We start from the raw sequence: 23,218 nt of genomic DNA, 5'->3' as shown, positions 1-23,218 counted from the left end.
GGTTTTGAACTGAGAATGCTGCACCAAGGCAAATATGGGATCACCAGCTAATTTAACAAATGCAACAGGAACAGAGAACATGCAGGTAAACTTTACTTCTCATAGCAGAGGCAGCTAGCCCTACCATGAGGGAGAAGCACCCCTTTGCTTTCTCTCTCCCCTCTCAGACAGCCGTGATGTCAAGCATGAGGAAAAGCCTCAAAAGCACCTGTATAACCAGAGAGACCAAGCCCATTTTTAACAGATTTGGAGGCCCGGTCACCATAGTTCCAAACACAGATGCTGGCCTGCTTGCTTCCAGCTGCTGCACTGAGATAATCAAGGTGAGATTTAGCACATAAAACTCTCAAGTCAGGAGCTGTGAATTAGCAATTTATCAGATTTGTATGAATTGGTACCACATCCACACATAATGATGACAACATCCTTGCCTCAGCCTGACAGAGCCACCCAGACACAGAGAAGAGTGCCCTTCTTTTATCAGCAATCTACTCAACAGTGGGAAGACATCCACAGAGCTGCAACAGGGCCCAAGCCACTCTCACTTCCACGTTTCCTGCTTTAGTTAACAGCAAATTCAGGTCACTGGCCGACAGGCTCACGCCACCCTGGGCACTTGTAACGCCCGGCCCGTTGTGCCTGCTGAGACAGTGTTAGAAATGCCTGGGGCTGCCAGGACCTTCAGAATCACCGGCTGTTTCCAACATGCTCACGCCAGACAGAAACAGAGAGAGCGGAGCCTTGGCCTCTGAAACAGCGAATCCACCAGCTCCAGCACTCGCTGCATCAGACAGAGCTGGGGAGCCTGACCAAACCCACCGGGGGCTGAGTGCTGGTTCACAGTGGAACACACGGCACGACAGGTCTGACGCCCACTCACCAGCTATGCCGTAAGTCGCCAAAGGCTCCACAACATGCAAGAGGGAAAAGGATGAGGCAGAGAGCCCCTGGACTTTGCCAGCCATCCTTTGGCAGCAGAAACAGCACCAGGGGCTGCTCCAAAGGATCACAAAAGCCTTCCAAAGAGCTACCAGCCAGGAAATGCCTTTCCCACCTTCCCAGACGTCAAACACAGACCATCCAACTGAAAATCCTGGTGTAGGTTGTCAGCTCCCTTTGAAACAAGAGACACAGCATGCTGCTACTGCACAGATACTGCACAGGAAGTCACCCTGTCCTCCAGCACGAGTGTTTGTTAGTGACAATACTCTGCTCTGCCATCCTCTGGCACCTGCCCTCCCTCAGCTCCTCTGTGCATGTGACCATGAGTAATTAGTTCATTAAAATGGAAAAATTCATTAAAATCTTGCAAAAAGATAAACGGACAGGGAGGATGGACTTTACCAGTTGCCGGCCTTCAGGGACTTGTCTGCCAGCCTGCAGCACAGGAAAAATCATGGAAGACAGCAAAAACAACCAGAGGGCTGGAATTTAAGGAGGCTGAACACTGAAAGAAAACAGGACTCAAAAGTCAGCAGGGAACCCACTCCACAGGTCTTCCCTGGCTGTGTGCTTGGGTGTATGTCTATCACCTGTAACTGAACGCAGGTGGTGTCCCATGAATTACAGGCTCCATCTTGGGACTACACCACGCATCGGTGCCAGGCCTCCCAGAATGAGCTACTACCTAGATGGACAGACCTGCACTGTGATCACATTTTGCTTCCGCTTTCAAGAGGCGATGGGGTACGCTGCCTTTGGCTGACTCCAGAAGAGGCTGCATGGTTTGCGTGGGTGCTGCCCTCCGAAGGCTGTGTGTGGGTCAAGGTGCCTCACACTATTACCTACCCATCCTACTCCCACCCGCTCCAGAAGGGTTTTCAGCTCCCTGCAAGCAAAACCCAGCCTTGCTCCACTTGCAAGACATCGCAGCAAAAAGATAGTATGTGCCAGACTCTCCCTACAAACCACACATTGACTCTGGGATTTGCAGTCCCTTCAGATCCTAAGCATTACTCTAGACATCAGCAGTCTAAAGCCTTGAGTAAGAAAAGGCTGTCAGTTTGCAGAAGAGAGGGCTTTCCAGATTCAACTTAGCATTTAAAATCTCGTCAAATACTTCAGCAAGGGAAGCAGGGTGTCAGCAGGGAGCTTATCTACAAGCCTACAGAAGCCGAGTCAAAATTCAGCTGCTAGCGAGGCACAGGACACTGAGATTGTTATTGCATCCTTGCCCTTTGGAGAAGTCACCCACCTGTCCCCAGATGCCCTGTGAGAGGGTTGCTCCTGCCACTGCGATTTCCCAGCAGTTCAGTTCCATATCTCATACTACGGAGTCTCTCGGCTTCCTCTCTCGTGGCACTGCAAGGAAATCCATGCAGGAGAGCACAGCAGACACTCTTGTAGGAACTGCATTCTGCCCAATCCTGGAACCTGAGGCCAAAAATTTTCACTTGATTCTCCCTGATCAGTCTCCTCTGACCCATTGCAGAAGCCTGTTCAAATGCCTCCCTCTTCTTTACGTGAAAATATTAGCTTTACGAGAAACACAGCCATTAAAATGCAAATACATCTGTGATTAACATAAACAGAAACACTGCCTCATGAATGCTATTAGGAGACTGGAATAGCATCAACTACCAATAGCCAGGTTCCTGAGGCCATTAACAGTCAGGCACTAACAAAGCCACTTCATACCTCTGTTTGTTTCTGCTACACCTGTAAGATCTTCCTCCACCTCCAGAGGATTCTTCAGTTCTCAGCCCATGTACAAGGCAGTCCACAGGGGACAGCTCTCGGACTCCACAGTCCAATTCACACCTTCGTGCCCCCAGCCAGCCCTTTCCATCTTTCCGTCCTTCCTGGGGACGGGAGGAGCTGCTCAACTCCCAGTGTTAAGCTGCAAGGGATTGCAAGAGGAGTTGTTGGTCTTTACTGGTAGTGCTGGCTTCTCAGACAAGTGTTTTTCCCCATTTTGTAAAAGAAAAAGAAAAAGCAGATGGAAGATGCACGCAAGCTCTCAATCACTCCTTGCTGCAGATCAGGGAATGGGGGGAAAGAAAACTTAATCTGCTGTTTCAACTGCCCCAGAAAGATTCTGTATGGTGCAGGGATGAGTGTGTAAGATTTGCCAAAGCCTTCCACAGCCCAGGGGCTGCGAAGCCCTGACCAGGCCCTGTGACAGTGCTTCCCCTCCTGCCGGCACCCTGCAGGCCTGCTGATACCACGGGGAGCAGAGCAGCTCCTCGCCAGCTTAGCCTTCTTGCATGCAGGCTGCACTGAGACCCAGTAAGATGGGAGGGGAAGACTGGGGCCAGAGATGCCTGGACTGTGGGTTGAACTTGTTCACTGGATATTAAACCCCTCCACATCCTTATGGAGGAATGACATGCATGGCTGAGTCCCAAACCAGGCTGAGGGTCTGCACATAACCCAAGCCAGCAGGAAAGGAATCCCAATCTTTCCATTTGTACAAAACAGAGGGACCAAAAGAAATGGAAGATGTGTGGAGATGGCTGTACAGCAGCCACCAGAAGAACCTGCACATCCGAATGGCCTTCTCTAGCCAGAACAGAGAACAATGCCTGACCAACACCCGCACCCACTCAAAAACATCAAAACCAAAGGAACATTTATTTTGCTGCATGAACCCTGCATTTAGCAAGTTCCTCTCACACCGATGCAGCTAATACCAGTGCTGCCCCCTCTAAATCCCCATCTCCAGAATCTGCCTCCTGCCTGGAGCACGACCTCAGAGCACACAGCCTGTACTAAATAAGCAACCGCAATGAAACGTGTGATCACCTCTTGCCTTGGGCCCATTCTCTTCCTGCTGGGTTTGGAACCTGGCTGCTCGCTGTCAGACGGTACCAGGTTCAGGCTCGGTCCCACACACACACCAACACGCGAGCACACGACATTTTGGTTCTCCAGTCCCAAGTCAGACTTGCTTCTTCAGCTAAATTCAAGCCAGCCCAACTCTGACAGGCTTCAGTGAGGAACTTTGTCCTTTTATGCTGGGGCTAGATTTGACTTTTTGTTTGGAAATTAACTCATTTTTCTGTCGTCCCCTTCTCTCTCTGCTCAGTTTGGAAGTACTGGACTAGCCATGGCACCCACAATTTGGGTTGTTTTTTTGCATTTTGTCTGTTGTTGGTTTTTTTTTTTTTTTTTTAAGTTTTCACCACAACATGAAACCAAAGGCATCAGGACTGAATGCAACTCCCCCCCCTCTGGTGGGCACTGCCACACAGCCCCATCACAAATCATCTTAAGGCACAGAGGCCCAGGCCAAGCGCTGACAGCTGTACGGGCACTTACTGTAGGTTACCTGCAGGCTCTGCGCGTACCAGGCAGCGGTGCTGAGATCGCTCTATCAGATCTCATAGCAAGCGGGCTCTGTGAATTCCCATTCATTGCTGGAGCAGCAGCGATCCCAAGATCCTGAACGCCTGCTACGGGTGGGCTGGAACTGCTCCACAGAGGGAGCTGACATACTGAACACGACAGCTATTCAAAATACAGCTTTCAGACGCAACAATGAAGGTAGCTAAACAACCTCCTCAAACTTTCCAGCATACACTAAAGCTCTCCCAGCGACCCAGTGCTCTGGAAGGCCCCTTCTCTCTGCCAGCCGCCCCCGTGAGCGGCAGCTCTGGCCGCTTCCATTCTTTGTCACGCAGACTTCGGCTCCGTGGCACCGTACCGCGGCCGGGAAGGGGGTCCGAGGGCACGGCGAGCGCTGCCGCCCCTTTCCCGAGGGCTCCTCCGAGGGCTCCCGGTGCGGGCCTCGGCGACCCCGGCCCGCTCGGCGGCGCTTTTGTCACGGCGGCCCCGCTCCGGGGCGCCGGGGGTCGTCGGGGCCTCCAGGGGCCCGGCGGGAGGGAGGCGGCGCGGGCCGGACCGGGGTTCGGGGCTCGGGGCCGCCCCCGGAGCAGCGGGCGGGGGGCGCCGAGCCCCGGGGACGGGGGCGCGGGGGCAGAACTGGGGCGCGGGGAGCCGGCGGCGGCCGCTCACCCTTGTGCATGCCGGTGTAGCGGTCCTTGAGCACGGTGAGCTCGTAGATCTTGCCGAACTGCTCGAAGAGCGGCTTCAGGTCCTTCTCCTCCAGGTTGCGCGGGATCTGCCCCACGAACAGCTTGATGGCGTCCAGGTCCTTCATGCCGCCGGGCTGCGCGGGGGGCTCCGCGCCGCCGCTGCTGCTCATGGGGGAGGCTCGGCGCGGCGGCGGCGGCGGCGGCGGCGGCGGCGGCGGGGCGGGCGGGAGCGGCGGCGGCGGCGGCTGCCTCCTCGCCTCGCCCTCGCGGAGTCTGGCCATGCCCCGCGCCCGGCGCGGCTGCGGGCGGGCGGCCGGGGGAGGCAGCGCGGCTGGGAACGGCCCCGCCGCCAGCGCCGCCGCCGCGGCGCCACAAAGGAGCGCTCGGCAGCGACCCCTGCGGGCCCGCGGCGGCGGCGGCGCGGGGCCGGGGCCCCTCGGCCGAGGGAGCCGCGCGGCTGCGGGCGGCTGCCGCGGAGGAACCGGGGGGCCCTGCTCCGCCCGCAGCCCCCGGGCCCAGCCCCCGCAGCCCGCAGGAGAGCTCCCGGCAGCCGCGGGCGGGCCCGGGGCTCTCGGCAGGAGCTCCCGCAGGAGCCGGGGCCGCTCCCGGGACGGCCTGCCCCGGGCTCTCGGGGAACGAGGCGGCGCCGTTCCCGGCGGAAGGGGAGCTCGCTCCGTGCTGCCGGCGGGGGAGGCGGGCCGCGACCCCCTGCCTCCGCGCTCGTCTTCGGAAATCGGCAGTGAGCCCCCTTCCCCTCGCTGCCTCGGCACGGGGGACTGGAGGCAAAGCAACTGCTTGAAGCAGAAAATTGCCCGAGCGCAGCGGGGCAGCGAGCACCACCCCGAGCACCTGTCCCGAGGCTGAGCTGCAACAGCCCCCCCCCGGCCCCTTCCTGACAACCCCTGGCCAGGTCCCTCTGTCCCATGCCGACCCAGACAAAAGCCCCCTGCTCCTGGAAAGCTCAGCTGCTACCCGCAGCCTGGCAGCAGTATTTCCAGCCAGGTCCTGTTCAGGCTGCAGTGGATGGTCTGAAGCAGCTGGCACGTGCTTGTTTCAGCAGCCATTGTTGCTGCCAGGGGCAGATCTGCCTCCTTGCATCACCACGGGGACTGCTCTCCCACCAGCTTCTCCAGCTCACACAGATGCTGTGAGGCAGCAGAGGACATTAGCTGTCTAAGAAGCACATTCAGGTGGCTCAGGCCTTCTCATCATTGCTCCCATCTCTGCTACACCAGGGTGATGCTCAGGCACCCGACACCCGAGGCTTTTGCCCCATGAGGAACGGCTGCCCTCGCCGGTGCAGTCGCAGGGATGCAGCCCAGGCCCAAGGCTTAACAAAGGAGCAGGGTGCAGGCACAGTGTGGCCTCTCTCCTCCACCTTGCTCTGCATCTCTGCCAGCAGCTCCCAGTACTCTTGTCCTGGATCCTGAGGGTGGATGGAAGCAGTGGGCAGAGGAGGAGGGACCTGCTATCCAACACATGCACCCGGTGCAACAACAGCTCCGTGCTCCCAAACACAGAAGCCCAACTCAAATTCCCCTCGTGCCTGCTCCTCACATCCTATCCTTCCTCCTTCCTGCCCTCTCCCCACAGTGCCCTACGTACTAGCTCACACAGCTCAAATACTGCCCAGATGTTATGCCTGATTTTACAAAAAAAGTCTGAATATACCCCAGCAATAGTTTGGTATCTGAAGAAAATATCAGTTCCTTCGTGTCACTTGAAGGTTTCTGCTCTGGAGTAAGAGGTTCTGCAGAGAAAACTGCTCCAAAACAGATTGACAGTGTAAGAGAAAGACAAGCAAAAGAATACAACTTACCGCTGTAACCGTTCATCCTCTCATTTACCAAGACTTCGTTGGTTACTTTTGGTTGGGGTAACAGATATCCAATGAATCTCGTATTAACTTTTTAACATTTTAACTTTCCGACAAACCAAAAATTAACTATTTCATGACTTTACGAAAGTTTACAAAGTTCTTTATCTTCCCATTACATTTAGCCTCTGAAGAGTGTATTATGGCATTATATCAGTGATACTCCCTGGGAATAAGCTTGCAGCATAAACAACCTGCCTCTGTGCCAGTGTAGTACACTGGTGCTCTCTCACTACTGGAGTCAAAGAAATACAACGCTGAGCTAGAGACTAGCTGAACGCAGGATCAGAGGGGAATGCCTCAGTCATTAAGTCTGCCCATTTCCACCCCACCCATGCAGCTACAGGACCAAGCCCTTCAAAATTTAGTTAAGAGACAATTTTATGGGGAAAGATTTTTTTTGCTCTCTTGCTCTCCCTAGCAAAAGTTCAGCAGTTACAAGCTCAGCATTTAGGAAAGCTTATTTTCAATTCACAGCTCTACCCCGCATCTTCCACACAACCCTGAGCTGTTGCAGCCCCAGCACCTCTACAGAGCAAGGGCCTTAGTACCTCCTACTTCACTGAGGTGTTGCAAGTGTCAGATGGATATATTTAAGAGTAGGAAGTATTCGGATACTATGGAAACCAGGGCAAGGGAAGAACCTAAAATAGATGGAAGACGCAAGCTGTTGCAAAGTCTGGAAAAGTCTTGCTGAGGAAGGCTGTGCTTGCCACAGCCGATATCAGAGTGTGAACTGTTCAGAGCTCAAGGAGAAAACACCCTCTTTCTACTCTTTCCATAGCTTGTAATTTTTCCTCTTTCCATCTTAGGCTTTTAATTCCCCTCTGTTTAATAAGCCTCCTACTTACAAGCTCCTTTGAATGATTTACATTCTAGCTTGCCTTTCCCATGGCCTGGAGTAGACTGCCGTCTGACTGCAGGATTATTGGGACTCTGTCATAAGAATAAACACTAAAGAGCACTCTCTTAAAAGAGAAATACAATAGCAACCTACAAAGAACGGTGCCTGAAACAAGGAGTTAAGTTGCCAGCCTGTGAAACGCTACCTCTCCTTCTTACAATGCAAGCACATTTATTGTACATATTCAACCTCTACAAACAAACCAGTTGCTGAAGTATAACAACTGCTGCACTCAAAAAAAAGAAAAAGTCACGCAAACACAGAAAGTACTTGGAATAGCCAAAACAGCATGTGGAAGAAACACAGAAGATGCCAACATGAAGTATACAAAAGCCATCTTACTCAACACCCAACCAAGTGGAAGACAGTAACAGATGCGGAGCAGTCAAAGCACTCCACAGGGCAGACTGCCAGCCATCCACCCCTGGAAAGCCAGGCTGGAGTAATGGTTCCCTCACTGGCACAGACCTCAAGGCTGCTTGAGACCAGAAGTGCTTCAGTCTTACTTCACAGCAGTGACTCTGGTTCCACCTGCTCATTACAAGCTACTTCTTGAAAATAAGAAGAGTCTCTGGCCTTTTCAGCATTACCACCGCCTCAATGACAAAGCCCCAGCCAGGTGAGGGAAAAACTCCAGGCAGGAATTCTTGGCCCTAGGATTCTCAGTGCATTCAAAGGGAAAGAAACTGATTGAAGGTGTCCAACATTCTTCATCTTAGAATATCTTGACTGCAGCATCAATGTGAGGAATGATTTCCTTCAGCCGGTTCCACTGTTCTGCAGACAGGGCGATCCCTAGAAATAGAGGAAAGAGAGGTTTCAGAGCTGGTAAGGGGTAAGCACCAAGTAGCGCCCCCATACTGGCTCCTTCAGATTAGCTGCAAAAGGAAAGTTGAAATCTGAGATAGAGGCCCAGACCAGAAACAGAGGTAGCCTTCTGAGCATGGCAGTTGTATCTGTGCTTCAGCATCCGCATCAAGAAGCACCCAGTGCTATCACAGAAGCACAATGTGAGAACGTAAGCTCAGGTTGCTTTTCAGGGAGTCCCACAGCCCCTTAGAGTCTGTTCCCTAGAAGAATACCCACTGATATGAGCTGGAAAGGGATTCTAGGAAAGTCTTGCTTCACCCAGTTCAGACGCCATCCTTTCCACTGCCCAAAGGGAGTGCCGGCTGTAGCTCTATTTAGAAAGCCTGCTGCTAACAAGAAATTGGTACTATAGCTTCAACACTAGAGAAGAATTGGCTTCTTTTTAGATCCAGTAGAGATAAGGTCTTCATCTCCATTAGGAAACAAAGATGGTGGTGGAATTGCTGAGTGCGTTCCAGCAAGATATTACTAGCTTGTTCCTTTTGGATCTGTTAAGAAGTACATTAAAGAACTAGGGCCTGAGCTTTATTAATTTCTCTAGATAAAAGTCAGGGGCCAAGAACTGAAAAAAAATAGCAGAGGAATTACTTAAATGAAGAATATTTCTTCACGATTTCTGTTCTAACAGGTCTTGTGTCTTATTTTGCAGCTGTGCTTCTTCCAGCCTGGAAGGAGCCCACAATGCTCCTTTCCTTCTCTGCTCCAAAGGCACAGAAAGCCTTCATGGCTCTGCTTCCAACTTTCATTACAGCGTAAACAGTTTCCTCTTTGTGAGTAATTCATAGCTTTAACTTCTCTGAAGAAAATTAATTTCTGTAAGGAAAAACACGTTTAGTGGTTATGAAGCAAACCAAGCTGAAAGTCATCTGCCTTGACACAAAAATCAATAGCAAGGGCCAAAAGGTTCCTCAAGGAATCCCACATTATCTGAATCTTTGCTGAGTGCTACAGCACACGTGGCAAGAGAGAAGAGTGACCTAACAGCCTGGAGCCCGTGAACTTTAAGGCAAGCTGGCAAGTCATCGTCAAAGTCTCAAAGCAAAAGGCCTACACTAAACAGTGACTCATCAGTTAAAGAGCTCTGAAGAAAAATGTGTTTTCTTTGTTGCAGCTCCCTTTGCTTGCATTGCCTGCTCAGGTTGCACTGCTGCAACGAGCCACCAAGTTGTGCCACTCTATCGCATCATCAAATTGCCAGGAAAAGGCACACCTAACCCAGTGACATGGAAGTCTCAGCAGGGATCCAGGAGAGTCTTAACATTTCCACCTCCATGCGGAAGGGGAAGGATGGATTTGTTTCTGAGAGGCTCTCCTTGCCAAACACAGCTCCACCATTGGATTACAGGCAAACCTACAAAATGCCACCTTTCTGTCCTCAGCATCATCAATACCAAAAGAGAAGTTTGTCTGTTAGCAGTAGGACACTAGGACTAGTAGGCAGCAGAGGCAGTGATTTCAGCCTCCTCCACCACACAGTTCTGCCCCTGCCAACAGCCCAAGAAGGGACTGTTGATGAGAGGTGGAACCAGAGTCCTTCACAGCAGCTGCCAGCACCTCTCCTCATAGTAGTCACGCCAACCTCGAGATCTCACCAGAGGCTTGTACTCACCCCTGCTTTGTGCTTTCTTCAGCTTTTGCCACACACTGAGAAAGCTCTAAACGCTCTGAGCTGTTTGCTCAGCACCCCAGCCGCTCAGCGTGGCACACACAGATCTCCCTAGTGCTGAGAAGGCAATGCTAAGCCAGAGGCAGAACCACTGCCTAAAGAAGGTAGCTGTACCTTTCCTCCCCAGCTTCATGTCTCCCTCCTTGTCCACATAGAACTCCCTGATGTCCACGAGGACCTTCCCCTTGAAGCAGGACACTCGGACGTATCGCATCTTCCCAGTCTGCAGGTGTACAGAACCAGCATTAAGCCCAGCCCCATGACGAGCTCCTCTGCAGCCTGACAGGCTCTGGGTTATTCACAGCAGGAGGAGTGATGGAGGAACAGCAGGCAGCCAAGGTGCGCCCCAGGAAGTCAGCCCAGCTAGGAAACACTCCGTCCCAGCACAGGAGGTGCCGGCGGGGAGCCCCGTACGAGGGGCAGGAAGGTGCATTCTGGAGCCAGGCCCTGAGTACCCTCTTCTTCGCTGTCTTAACCCTGGGGCTTTGCTGTCACCCCCAGAGGTCTGGCCTCATTTTTTGGCCTTTTCTCTGCCTTAGAAGACATCTCTTTCTTTCCTTCTTTCTTTCTTGTCTAGAAAGAGGGACCACCAGCTGCAACAACCACGGGGAAGGAGCCGCAGCCCTTCGTCCCGTAGCCAGCGCGCACCGCGGCTACCGGGCGCCCCCCCACGACCCGAGGGAGGCCGGGCCCGGGGCCGCCCCCGGCGGTGAAGCGGCGGCCGGGCGGCTCCCCCCGCGCCCCGGGGCGGTGGCCGCGGTGACCTCCCCCCCCCCGTCCTCCCCCGGGCCGCTCGACCCCGCTCTCCCCGCCGGCAGCGCCCGGCCCGGCCCCTCTCGCCCCCGGCGGAGCGCAGCGCCCGCAGCCGCCCGTCCCCGGGCCGCCGGGAGGGGCCGGCCTGGGGCGCCCCGCTGCAGCGGCCGCCGAGGGGCCCGGCCGGCGGGGCCGGGGCTCGGCCCGGGGGCGGAGGGGCCGCAGCAGGCGGAGCCCCCCCGGACGGCCGCAGGGATCGGGCGCGGCGGCCTCCCGCTCAGCTGCCCCACGGAGCGGGCCGGCCCTCGCCCCGCCGAGCTGCCTCGGAACAGCCGGGAACCGGGGATTTGCTCGCTTCGGGGTGCCGGCAGCTGGCTCGGGCTCTGTAAGGTTTTCTGACAAACTCTGTTACTGGTGGCAGCGTAGAAGGGATGCCGGCCGCCTGCCCCTAAGCACGTGCGTGTCCTCTCTTTCTGCAGGGGGTCCGTTCCCCCCCCCCTTTTGTATATAGCCCAGCTTTTTAAGCTTCCAGCACCGCATTGTTCTCCAACAAATCCGTTCGTCAAACCTACTCACACTTGGTTTATTTTTCCAAATGAAAAAGGGACAAAGAAGGAAATGAAAAATGCTAAAATACTTAGATACCATTACATTTATAATCAGAAAAATGTTAATAAACTGAATTGACTCTGCTATTAGTTTTTAAATATTCACCTCAATATACATTTGTTCTTGAGGACACACGAGAGATAAATGAGTTAACATTACTAGATAAATCAACACTTTTTCCTGAGCTGCAAACGTTTCAGATTTTCAGATTACAACTTTTGAAGTTGCTATCCAATAACTACAAGTGAAAACTAAGCAAATCAAAGGGAGCAAGAAAGAGTCCACACTTCAACACCCAGAGGCCCAATCTACTGGGACACATGGTAGCACCCCCATTATTTCAGATCAGGAAGTCAAACTGCACAGCTCTTAAATATGCTTAAAAGCTTGGCCATGAGGTGTTGGAGCAGCTCTGTTTTGGTTTGTGTTATGAACATGAGCAAGTGTGATTTAAAAAACAGAAACAAAACAACAACAAAAAAATCACCCAAACCCAATGCCCACAATAATTTGGGGGTAGTTGTGATTTTAAAGGTTTAAAATAGATTGTAGTTACTCTTCCAGCCACAGGTAGCGGGGTACCTAGATCCATTTTGACTTCAAGGTCCTTCCTCTTAGCACTCTGTGAGTACAAGGGTGGAACTCATATTGCACAGCAGTACTTATCTCATAGCAGGGAACCTCTCTGATTTGGGAGATAAATTACAGGAGTCCAAACTACTCACATGTAATCCCTAGTGCCTCAGGTAGGGGGGAGAGAAGTAGACAGAAAGAATGAAACAGCTTCAGTGTTTAAATCCTGTTGGAAACGCAAATTTCTGCAAACCACACACTTTGACAGCATCAGTACAACAGGTGAAGTAAGTCAGATAGTAAAGAATACTGATTTATGGCTAGGAAGGTAACTGCTAGCTAGTTGTGTATATGCGGACGTGTACTTTCATGCTTCTTCCTTCCAGACCAAGGAAACTCATGATAAAAGGATAGGTAAAATTAGGGGTGCGAGGATCTGCTACACAGAGCTCCTGTGTAATGTGGTGAACTTTATTGTACCAGAACAGCTGCTGCATTTCTGCCTCTGTGTGTCATGTTGGTAACAGGAGGAATGGGATGTGCTGCAGTATGCATCAGCACCATTATTCTTGTTCTTTTAAAACCTAGCAGAATAGTAGGGGCTATTTACATGCTTCTCTGTCAACTTCCCAAAGGAAACATAGCAACATTGGAACTAAGTTCACTCCCAGGATGGGCACTCTGTTGCAGCTACGATAAAGTTGGAATTTGACTATCTCAGATTTGAGTATAGAATGTTTCAACATATACACACTTTGATCAGAAGCATAAACCCTTATCTCTATCAGGAAATACTTTCTATGGCAGTCAGGTAACTATAATGAAACACATCTAACCAGATTACGGGATAAATTACCCTCGTGCATGACAGAACAACGCACTGTCCCAGCTGCCCCTGAAGTTTATGAACTTTCTCCATTTACCTCTTTCAACCTTTCTCTTACACAGTTGCCACTGGCTTCTGGCACTGCACCAGAAGAGTTATTTTACTGTTTAAGCCACAAGGAGATAAAGCGTTTCCTTTAATGCTACAGCCCTGCCAAGGACATAGCTGGAAAACTGAAGGTTGATAGTCTCCACTGCAAGGAAGGAATGCTCTGGGCCTGTTCTGCCTCTAAAATCTACAAGTAGTGGCAACTGAAAGTGCATCAAGTTGAGCTGAAGCAGGATCACTAATAATTTTGGCTTTCTTATTTTTCTCCATTGAAGTAATAGAGTTTCATTAAGCTTGGTTAAGCAATATGCTGGACTGGAGGGGACACACCCTGTCCAAGAGTAACATGCTAGAAACATACAATACAGCGGGAGGCCTCTGGTATCACTTCCAGCTTATTCAGAACCTAGAGAGAAGCTCTCCAGATAGCCACTGCACCATGTGTGTTCTATACCTACACAGTCCAGATCTACACCTTTCCAGAGCACAGTACGTACAGTCCCTCTGTGCAGAGCATAACGATCAGTGGAACACAACCAAAGCTCATCTTCTAGCCACCCAAGAACAAGCAACCACTTTCTGAAGTCATTATAAATTCATTTGGCAGAGAAGCATCACAAATGCTTCATACATGCGGAGAGACATATTTCAACAGCATTAAAAAAAAAACACGCTAGAAAAAAGGCAAGTTTTCCTGTAGGGCTGATATTTCAGGAGTGCTTGATACCATGCCACCTGCTGATATTACAGGGAGCCACAGACAATAGCATGCTCTCCTTGAGAAGAAAAGACCCTTTAAAGTACAAGTTGCTATGCATTAGCAGAAAGCATGCACAATGGGGCAAAGGTACTCCAAAGAGACTACAGCAAAAGAAACAAAGATGGATGGAAACCCATGCTTTTGTCATCCCACCCTACAGACAATGGCACATGTATAGTGGCCTTAAAAAAAAAAAAAAAAAAAAAGCTGTGCATCCTTGTGTGGTGCACTCAAGGATGCACAGCTTTAATTTTCCTTGTGTACAAAAAAAAGTGACACCATCATTCAAATCCACAAGAGCTTTCAGCCTCTGTAAGAAATGCTACTTTAAATAAAAGCAGTTGTTTAAAAGAAAGAAAAAAAAAATAAGTAGTCAACATAGCTTGTCATAGCTTTCTGCATATGAGGAAGCAAACTAAAGAAAGGTCTCAAGGAGACATTGTTGAGTGGCAGGACAGCGGTCTTCATTCAGTCCACCCTCTAGAACTACAGCCAGCCTAAGACTTGTAGTCAAAAATCTTGATACATTCCAGAAGAACCTGGGGGTAAATGAAGTACAGCACTGCCCAGAAAGCATACCCACCTCTCACCAGAACCTGGCTAGAAGTACCATCCTGCTTCTCTCAGTCAGCAGAATGCAAGAAAAGCTTAAACTTCAGATGACGGCAGTGCTGGAGCAACCGTCTACCTGGCCCTCAACAGCTTCACGCAGCACTCACAACGAGACTGCCAATGCTTCTGGACAGCGAGAGCTAACTACAGACAAGGCTTGGCCGAGTATAAATGTAAAAGAGTGAGTTCCAAGATAGGATCTCATGGTTACAGTCCTCAAAACTGACACTTTTAAAATGACATTCATAAAACTTGTGTGTTTTGTTTGTTTGTTTGTTTTGTTTTCTAATAGCCAAGTGACCTGCCTCCCTTTTTACATACTAGGGGCAGAGTATGAAAGGAGACAGTGACAAGCACTTTGGAAATTTGTGTATACATGCAGGCCAGGAACAGTGTTTTCAGAAATAACAGAGCTGAAAAATGTGAAATGAGACCCTGAGATGCAGGTGGACACAGCAAAACAGCCCAAAACCCAGGACCATCTGGAAGCGTAAACTGAGGAACAATAATTGACCAGAGCTCAGCTTGAACTGTGCTGCTCTTGCTATTAATAAAACCAGCTTGACTAAATACATGAAACACCACAAAACATGGTCCTGCAGCATTTGGGACTGTAGAACACCTCTTAAAAACCATGCAAGAGTTTAGCACAGAGTGGTGGCAGCAGCAAACTGTTCAAGGGCAAGCTTTAAGAGAAATCAAGTACACAGCAAAATGCATCCTCCAATAGAGGCAGGACAATATGTCCTGGTAAGAACCCTACTGCAGGAACCCGTTCTAACACTCTTTCCTCATTCCCTCTATAACAGTCAAAACTGTTTACAGTGCACCTCTGAAAAGGGAATGAGTTATTGCACTGTCTAAACAAAATGCAAAAAGATGCTTGCTGGAGATACGGCTTGCTCAGCACACATTCCTAAAGCCAGGCAGCGAACTTAAGGAAGAGGTGCCATAAGAAAACACACTAATAGCATTCTCTTTAATTTGCATATGCACATTTTCTTTTCTTTTAAGCAAGTGCTCTGAGTCCTTGTTTGCTGGGCAGAGGTAATACATCTGCTCTGTAGTTTCAGCTTCCAAGTTGGCTGTACGGCACGTATGTCCATGAATGTGCTGGACTTTGTTCTACCCTCATAAAAGCTGCTCAGCATCAGCTGTTCATCATTCAAACAACCTGTACAAACGTCTGAAGTCTGAGCTTCTCCCTTGCAAAAAAGCAAAGTAAAACAGGCATGGTGCAAGTAAGTGGAAAAAAAGCACCTGAAAGGTGCACAGGAGTTGAAATTTCGTTTTCTTTCTGCCTTCCTCCCCTCTCTAGAGTAGTAAAGAGGAGAGAGAGGAACAGAAACAGCAGGATTCACTGGAAGGCAGAAGGTTCCTGATGGGCTCACCGATGGCTCAGTGCTGCTGTAAGGATCATGATTTGTTGCTTCACTGCTGCTTGGCTTTAAGGGATAATCTCTGTATCATCTTGTAAAGGAGGCCAAAATGCTGGAAACGGAAGGAAAATAAGTAGCTGTGAGTCCTTTTAAGTTCTAATAAAAATTACTCTGTTCTACACAAGGATTGAAAGTTTAATAGAAGGCTTAAAACAGTAATAATGCACAAATGCAATTCCTCGTTTGCATCACCTACAAGCATTCTCAATGTGAGGACAGAATGGGACTTTGTTAATTAAGAGGAATTAAGGAATTACTATAACAAAGCCAGTTAACTGAGGTTGTACAGAAAATGGTGGCTTACAAAAATGTTTGTGCAGATCTGTACCACTGATGCTAGTAGTTTCAAGAATATAACAGTGAACCAAGCAAACACTGAGATTCCCAGTCACTGTGGCTAATTGGATTTAAGAGGAAAATAAAGTTCATTTCCTGCTTCTTTTCTCCTACCTGCACTGCAACGTAGGCAACACCAAGGTAGGCTGCAATACAGACAGCCAGGAGGAGGTCAAAGATCGCTGGCTTCACCCTACGATAAAGAAAGAACAGATGAAATTGCTACAACAGCTACTGCCACAGAGACAGACCACAGCCCAACGTGCCCAAGGGCCATACCTGTATGCATTCATCACCTGTTTCAGCTGGTCATAGAAAACAAACTCTGGGTCCCTGTGGAAAGCAGAAATTCTTCAGGATACATTGCATTTCTAGACAGTGCAGAAAGAACAGCCCAGACCTCTGCTCCCAGTAAGTTAACCCAACGACAGAGAGGTAGTATGATCTCGCCTAACCGTTTGGAACTTATTTTTGTCGTCAGGTTTTTCTTTTTATAGAGGTAGAAGCCCAAGGATGAAATTCTGAACATGCTGATCGTTTAAGAGACACACAGACAATGCCTTGCTGGGTTCATGAAACTGCCTTAACTGAAGCAGGTTAGACAGGAAGGAAGCTGCCTCTTCACAAAGAAAGCTTTCTAAGGGACCTTAGTTCTTTCCTGCAAAGAGAAGCAGCACTCAGAGCGGAAGGGGTGGAACCAAAGTAGGGAAAAAACAAGCTCTTCAGATGGAGGGAACTGCTGAGGCTTGTTACTGTGTTGAATGATAAAGAGCTTTCTCTAGCAAAACAGAGCACGAACCAAAACTGACAAGAGAGCAGAAAGAAGCAATCACTTCTAGCCATATACCAAGAAATCAGAAAAGCCGCAGCTCAGTCAAGACTCGTTGGAGGGAGGGGTGAGTTTACATGCCCCAGCTGGTTCTTTCATCTCTCTTCTTACCGTTTGTCTGCCTTTACATGATGCTGTTTGACATCTTTCAGGTAGCGACCCATATAATATTCTAAGGTGCTGAGAAAGGTGCTGTCTTTATCAATCAGCTGAGCAGCCCTGGGCTGACTGCTCAGCCAGTCCATCACTGACTCAAGTTGCTCCTGCTGGATCTGCTGCAGAAAAATATCACCAAAGAAAGGGAGTTCATCACATGTGCTGAGACCAGAACTCCCCCAAGCTCCTAATCCCTCCTCTCCACAGGTTACAAAAACATGCTGTACTTACCATCTGATCTGTGAAGATCTGCAGATCTGCAGGTGCTCCCTGCAAGGGAAAAAAGAGGCTGCCAGTGAGAGCAAGGCTGGCTGGGCAGGACAAGCCTGGCTAGCACTGCAGGATGGGCAGCTCTTACCTTGTCTGTCAAGTTGTAGATGACCCTTGTCAAAGCCTCAGCAATGATCCTAGTATTCCTGGTTAGTGCCTTAGTGTCTACTCGTGCCCTAAAGAAAAAGGGGGGATTATGCACTTGTCAATAGGACCAGCTTCCTCCAGCCACCACCCTTTTGAACTGCATTATGCATAAGACTTAATCCAGAGCCTAACTCCCCGCGGTTTCTCCCCTGTCCTGTGACTGTCAGAACAGTACCACCACAAGGCCAATTTGCTTTTAGGGGCGGGATTTCAGCTGCAGCCTTCCCCAAGGCCTCTAACCTCCTGTCCATGATGCTGTTGCGCAGACTGTCCCGGTGGCTCTCCAAATGGGAGATGGTGAACGCTGGCAAGCGTCGGATCGCAAAACGCTCGTGTTCCCATGCCAGCATGTCCTCAGCCAAGTTTATCTTCTTGTGCACCATGGAAAACTTCACTTCTGGGAACTGGCTGGCAACAACCTGAGGGAAAGGCCAAGCCATTCAAGGGTGTTGTGCTTCCCACTGCACTATCCCATCTTGCACAGTCCAATCCATCTATACCCAATTCTTTTTTATTTTTTGGCTACCAAAGGTAAATATACTTGACCTGTAAGATGCAGCTAATGTCATTAAAAAGATGTTTTAATGTCACTACAGAAATCACTTGGGTAGCTTTTGCAAGCCACAACCTATAAGGAAGCACGGCAGGAAATGCACATCTACCGTGCTTCATTCAGCACTGTGGTGTGACAATGCTTGCGCTCCAAATCAAGTGACCAGAAGCAACATACAAAATATTTCAGCAGCGCACTCTTTGGTGATGTCTTACTCCCTTTCTATCACAGAGAGCTGCAGCTCCCCATGGTTAAGTCCCAAGTTCCCACCTGCCCAACATGCTTTTCATTACCAGCTCCAGTTCTCTCAGAAATGCATGCTGTAAGGTCCCTTCCTTGGGAGGCTTGGAGACATGAAGATGAAGGCTATTGCCTCGGCCTAGAGTGTCAAGGCAGAGAACAAACGCTACATTGTCCTGCAACAGGCTGGAATCTGCAACGGAAAAATCCAAAACTTTCAGGCTATGCTTTGTGCTCGGAGTTTCATAGAGACACACACACGGGCCTGCACAAGAGGATTCTGGCATATGAGACACTTATCACAATGATATTAAGAGGCCTTGCCAGGGAACATACTGGAATGTCAGCTCCTTAACTCACCAGTGTGGTCCAAATTGTCTTCCAGCCATCGCTTGGTTCCTTGATAATTAAACTTGCCACCTCCAGATGCAAAGAACAGTAAGTTATACCTGCCCATCAAAGACAACGGGAAAGTGTTAGCACACGACACTTCATGGTTACAGAACTGATTTATTCAGACTTAGAGGTGGGGTGAAATCACAACAGTTAGCAGCCAACATCCAAGGCAAACTGCCCATTAACGAATGTTTACTATGTGCCACATAGGAAGGTAGTGGCAAGACAGGGGCAAAGTAGAGGAGTTCCCAGTGCTTGAGGATGGAATCTGGTTCTCACATCATTCCCTCCACTTGCCCCTACAGCTATGTAGATCTACCTTAAAGAAACCAAAGGAAAGAGCTCAGCCTTTAACAACTGCTGTGCTTGGAAGACAGCAAAACAGGGAAGGAAGTAAAGGACTGCTACGGGTCTAGAGAAAAAGCCCTTCTTTACCTGATCTCAGCTACATACATTCAACCAAGAAGAGGGCAATGGCTTACCCAGCATGAGTTCGTCTGTAAGTGTAGAGCCGTGAGAACAGCCTGGCTAGTTCCAGCAGCACTGAAATACCACTGCCATTGGAGTCAGCACCATGTGACAGCCACTGCAGGACAAAGCGGGACACAAAGTAGCAACCCTGCCTTTAACACACCACCACGCCCCACTTAGACCCCTGGTCCTTAAGACCAAGAAAAAAAAATAAACAGGGTCTGATGCCACAGGGGAAAAAGGTACAGACAGGAGGAGAGCTGCAGGAAAAAATACTCACTGGGGCCACTCCGAAGGAATCATAGTGCGCAACTATCACAACAGTGGGTAGATCTTCTCCACCCAGCCCCGTCAGCCTTCCCTGCGGAGGAATGGGATCAGCGTCACTCAGCATCTCCCCTTGCATGACACTCCAGTGGTCTCAGTTCTGAGATACTTCAGACACTGGAGGAGAATCCCCTGACTTCCCCCATTAGTCCAAATGCCTGATGAGGTCTCCATAAAGGTGGCGTCACACCAGTATCTCCAGTTTGGATCTATTCAGAACTCACCTCTACGCTGGGTATAAGCCAGTCATTGATGGCTTTGCTCTGAGCCCCACTGGTCACCATCTGGAAGCCATTGGCAGTTGCAGTGTGCAGCAAAACTAGAACAAAAAAGACAGGTACAGCTGGGGAAGTTTTGTCCCTTTATCGTCCTTGCTAACCGAGCACTGGAGAGATTAGTTTTAAGGCACTTTATCCCTGTCACTTGTGTTTATGTACCGATGTGGGATCCTGGTGACCTTACACTTTCATTCTGTTCGGAAATCCCCACGTTTCAAACTAGCTAAACCAAAAACTTTTCTCCAACAGACTTAAAGCTCATCATGATCAGCAGGCCACTAATAATGTAGTGGGGAACACAAGGAAGCACTGAAGTGATTTGTGGTCAGACAAAAAGCTTCAGCTTTTGTCCACAACTGTAGTCACTTAACACCTTCAGTGTTGTTTTCAACTTGAGTCTTGCTTTCTGTCTTACTCGCAACAGCGTGAAGTTGCACTCCCATGCAACTACACTTCCAGAATAAGACACTCTTGTACCATGTTTTTATTCCAGTAGACCTCAGAGAACTTTAACAAAGACAGAATAAACATAAAGGCAACAGAATGCTTACTGTGGTGCATACAACACAGAAGATTGCTCCTGCAGGTGGGATCAGGACCGTCTTCCTGTAAACTTTTCCCCCACTAGAACTCACCTTCCGCAGCTGAGGCAGATCCTTGTGATGCAGAAGCAGCCCGTGTTTGTTCATAGATAGATAGCAGCTCTTCATCTTCCACTGCAAAGTAGACTGGCACAATGGTTTCCATAGCAAGCATTTCTGGCTCTATCTCCATGAATTGCTGAGGATTTAAGCAAGACAAAAAAATTAGTATCTGCTAAATGTGCAAGAGAGCAGAGAAACAAAATCAGAGAGAAAGGTCAGTTTCAAAATCAGAATGTGATCTGCCATGCATTACAACAGGAACTTTCAGTCCTGCAGCAATCCAAACCTCCCCTCCCCCCCTCAAATACATCTCCAACCAGAAGAGAAAGGGAACATTGTTGTTGTTTTTTTTTGGTTTGGTTGGTTGTTTGTTTTACCCTTACAACATCCTGTGGGACAGAAGAAATAGACCGTGGCAAGATGATCACCACAGCCCCAGCTGACTGGCGAAGAGCCTTCTGGTACTGCTCATAGGAGAAATCCACCAGCCGCATCATGACACAGCGGCGGCTGAGCACATCCGCTTCTACTGTGCGGGCCTCCGTGTTAAGCACTGCACTCCTGGTGCCTGCGGAGAGAAAGCAGGGGGAGGTTTAGGAAGCGATTTCATCACATCCCCTTTGCTGTGCCTAGCTCCTTCTCAAAACAGTCTTGGTCACAGCCCAACAAACTTCAGAGCAGCTAGGACCTGCAGCAAGCTAAGTTCATCTCTTCCCCTTGTCCAAGGGGGACAACAGGTCTGTCTTTTCTGTCTGTGAAAGGACACAACAAAGCCACCCCACATCCATCCAAAGGGATGTTCTCGATCATCCACCAGAACGCCTCCGTAACAGACAAAATCAAAACTGCCTCCTGCTCTCAACTTCAGTATCTTGAGTCACCCACGTAACAGTACAGTACTTGACACAACAGCAGGCCAGAAGCTTGCCAGCAGCTCCAGGGTTCTGGAAGAGAGGACCACAAGAGAAGATCGTCTGGTATAGGCAGGCATGTTCAAAGCTACCCTACAATTTAAAATGCTCTGAACCACTTTCTTCTCCCGCAATCCTGGCACCTACATTGAAGACTTCATCACACTGAGGTCATAAACAGGCAAGGTAAGATAAGGTCCTCCAGAAGGCATCTCAGACTACGCCAAAGCAGGCAGCCACTAACAGCTAGGTTTAAATGTGGCTCAGCAGGACTCTAACGCTAGTTTGATCTCATCAAAGGTCAAATCAGCTAAACCAAGAACGGACTTGTACTTCTACTGCATGGTATCAGTGAGGGCCACACACACAAAGAGGTAATGCACACTGAAGTCTCCACACAGAGCTCCCACTCCACGAAACAAACAAGTATTAATTACAGGCCCCTCAGACCACAGGAACAATTCATAATATGGATAACTACTCCATCATCCCCAAACAACGATGCCTAAACAATGCAAACTGTGATTCAGTGATGTTCTCAACAACGGAGCTTTCAAAATGTGGACACAGAGATACTGTGATGGCAGAACCCAGAGATAATTTCAGATATTCAGAAGTAGAATCTGTTGTATTCACAAAGCGTGCGGGCACGGCTTGCATTTCGTAACTTCTGCTGGTGTTTAATCTTATGAAGCCCTGAAAGATCTAGAGACTGAGCATAAAATAAACGTGCCTGAAATTCTCAACTGTTATCAGGAGTCTGAAACTTAGGCCACAGAACAGCCACCACGGAAGAGCCACTCACAGGCAGAATGCGTGCCCCGATACAGAACAAACGTCTGCAGAAGACTCAGATAAAACGCTTGGTTCTGGGCTGGCAAGGACGAGGGGGTGGGGGCTGAGAGTTACGGCACTGCCGAGATTCCCAGAGCAGGTCACGGCTCGGACTCGAGGGAAGGCCTTGCACAAGCGGCAGGCCAGATACAACCAGAAGAACCGGAGGCCGAGGCCAACACGAGGGAAGAACCGCAGGAGGCCTCCCCAGCAGGCGGCGCTGCAGCCGCGAGGCGCAGCTGGGACGGACGAGGCGCAGCGGAACCGGCCCGGGTACGGAGCCGCGGGCGAGGGAAGAAAGCGGAGCTCGCGGCCCAGCCCCCGGCCGAGCGAGATGGCCGCGGCCGCTCTGCCCGCGGCGGCGGCGCGGGGCTCAGCCCCCGGACTGGAGCCTGCGGGGACCGAGCAGGGCCGGGCGGCGAGGCTGAGCCGCGCCGGGACCCCCACAAGGCCTCCTCCCCCCCCCACCCCGCGGCGCCTCCCCCCTCCCCGTGGCGGAGGAGCGGGCCCCGCCTCACCGTAGGGCTGCCCGCCCAGCTCGTACTGCTGCATGCGGTACACCGTGAACTCGTGGGCGGCCTCGGCGGCGGGCGGCGGGCCCAGCAGCAGGAGCACGGCGGGCACGAAGAGCAGGAAGCTGAGCGGCAGGCACGAGGCCTTCAGCACCGACTCCAGCACCTCGCCCGCCTCCTCCAGCATCGCCGCGGCCCCGGCCCCCGCCCGCCGCTGCGGCCCCGGCACGCACGGCCCGGCACGGAGCGGCGTGACGTCACGCCACACGCACGGAGCGGCGTGACGCCACGCGCACCGCCCGGCCGCGGGGTGCGCCGGGAGCTGTAGTTCGGCGGCTGGGG

General features: G+C 50.5%; 2 protein-coding genes across 13 annotated transcripts in view; both read right to left on the bottom strand.

Annotated features, from left to right (window-relative positions):
* The window catches only part of CELF5 (CUGBP Elav-like family member 5), a 38,653-nt gene extending 33,344 nt beyond the window's left edge, over positions 1-5,309 (bottom strand). For 9 of the 10 annotated variants that reach the window (XR_014319124.1, XR_014319125.1, XR_014319126.1 and 6 more), the window contains exon 1: positions 4,957-5,309. Coding sequence is in view for 7 of the 10 variants with exons in the window: in XM_082780227.1 (XP_082636353.1) it covers positions 4,957-5,257 (301 nt within the window). In the remaining 3 variants the exon portion in view is untranslated. Of the gene's footprint in view, positions 1-2,194; positions 2,374-4,956 lie in introns of all 10 variants that reach the window. The other variant, XM_082780231.1, reaches the window with a different exon arrangement.
* A 2,690-nt stretch (positions 5,310-7,999) lies between these two features.
* On the bottom strand, positions 8,000-23,171 carry NCLN (nicalin). 3 transcript variants are annotated; one of them, XM_082780223.1, is made up of 16 exons: positions 22,883-23,171; positions 20,997-21,187; positions 20,611-20,755; positions 19,922-20,016; positions 19,651-19,731; positions 19,382-19,485; positions 18,864-18,952; positions 18,557-18,696; positions 17,951-18,129; positions 17,652-17,739; positions 17,525-17,563; positions 17,249-17,412; positions 16,588-16,641; positions 16,423-16,501; positions 15,925-16,024; positions 8,000-8,551 (listed from the first exon to the last, which is right to left on the bottom strand). In XM_082780223.1, the coding sequence occupies exons 1-15, from the start codon at positions 23,061-23,063 to the stop codon at positions 15,965-15,967; spliced, it is 1,689 nt and encodes a 562-aa protein (XP_082636349.1). In that variant the 5' UTR covers positions 23,064-23,171; the 3' UTR covers positions 8,000-8,551; positions 15,925-15,964. The 3 variants fall into 3 exon arrangements, with proteins under 3 accessions (XP_082636349.1, XP_082636348.1, XP_082636347.1); XM_082780222.1 differs by lacking the exon at positions 8,000-8,551 and adding an exon at positions 15,499-15,738; XM_082780221.1 differs by lacking the exon at positions 8,000-8,551 and having other exon boundaries at positions 15,499-16,024; positions 22,883-23,170.
* Between the last annotated feature and the right edge of the window lie 47 nt (positions 23,172-23,218).

Source organism: Aythya marila (assembly GCF_965140915.1).
Source record: "Aythya marila genome assembly, chromosome: 27".
NCBI lineage: Eukaryota > Metazoa > Chordata > Aves > Anseriformes > Anatidae > Aythya > Aythya marila.
This window is presented reverse-complemented; position numbering and strand designations above follow the sequence as displayed.

Coding starts and splice junctions, on each gene's coding strand:
- NCLN (XM_082780223.1), bottom strand. CDS start 23,063: ATGCTGGAGGAGGCGGGCGAGGTGCTGGAGTCGGTGCTGAAGGCCTCG. Junction 16,502..16,587: donor CAGGTGATGAATGCATACAG/GTATGGCCCTTG, acceptor TCTTTATCGTAG/GGTGAAGCCAGCGATCTTTG. Junction 16,025..16,422: donor TTGCCTACGTTGCAGTGCAG/GTAGGAGAAAAG, acceptor TTCCGTTTCCAG/CATTTTGGCCTCCTTTACAA.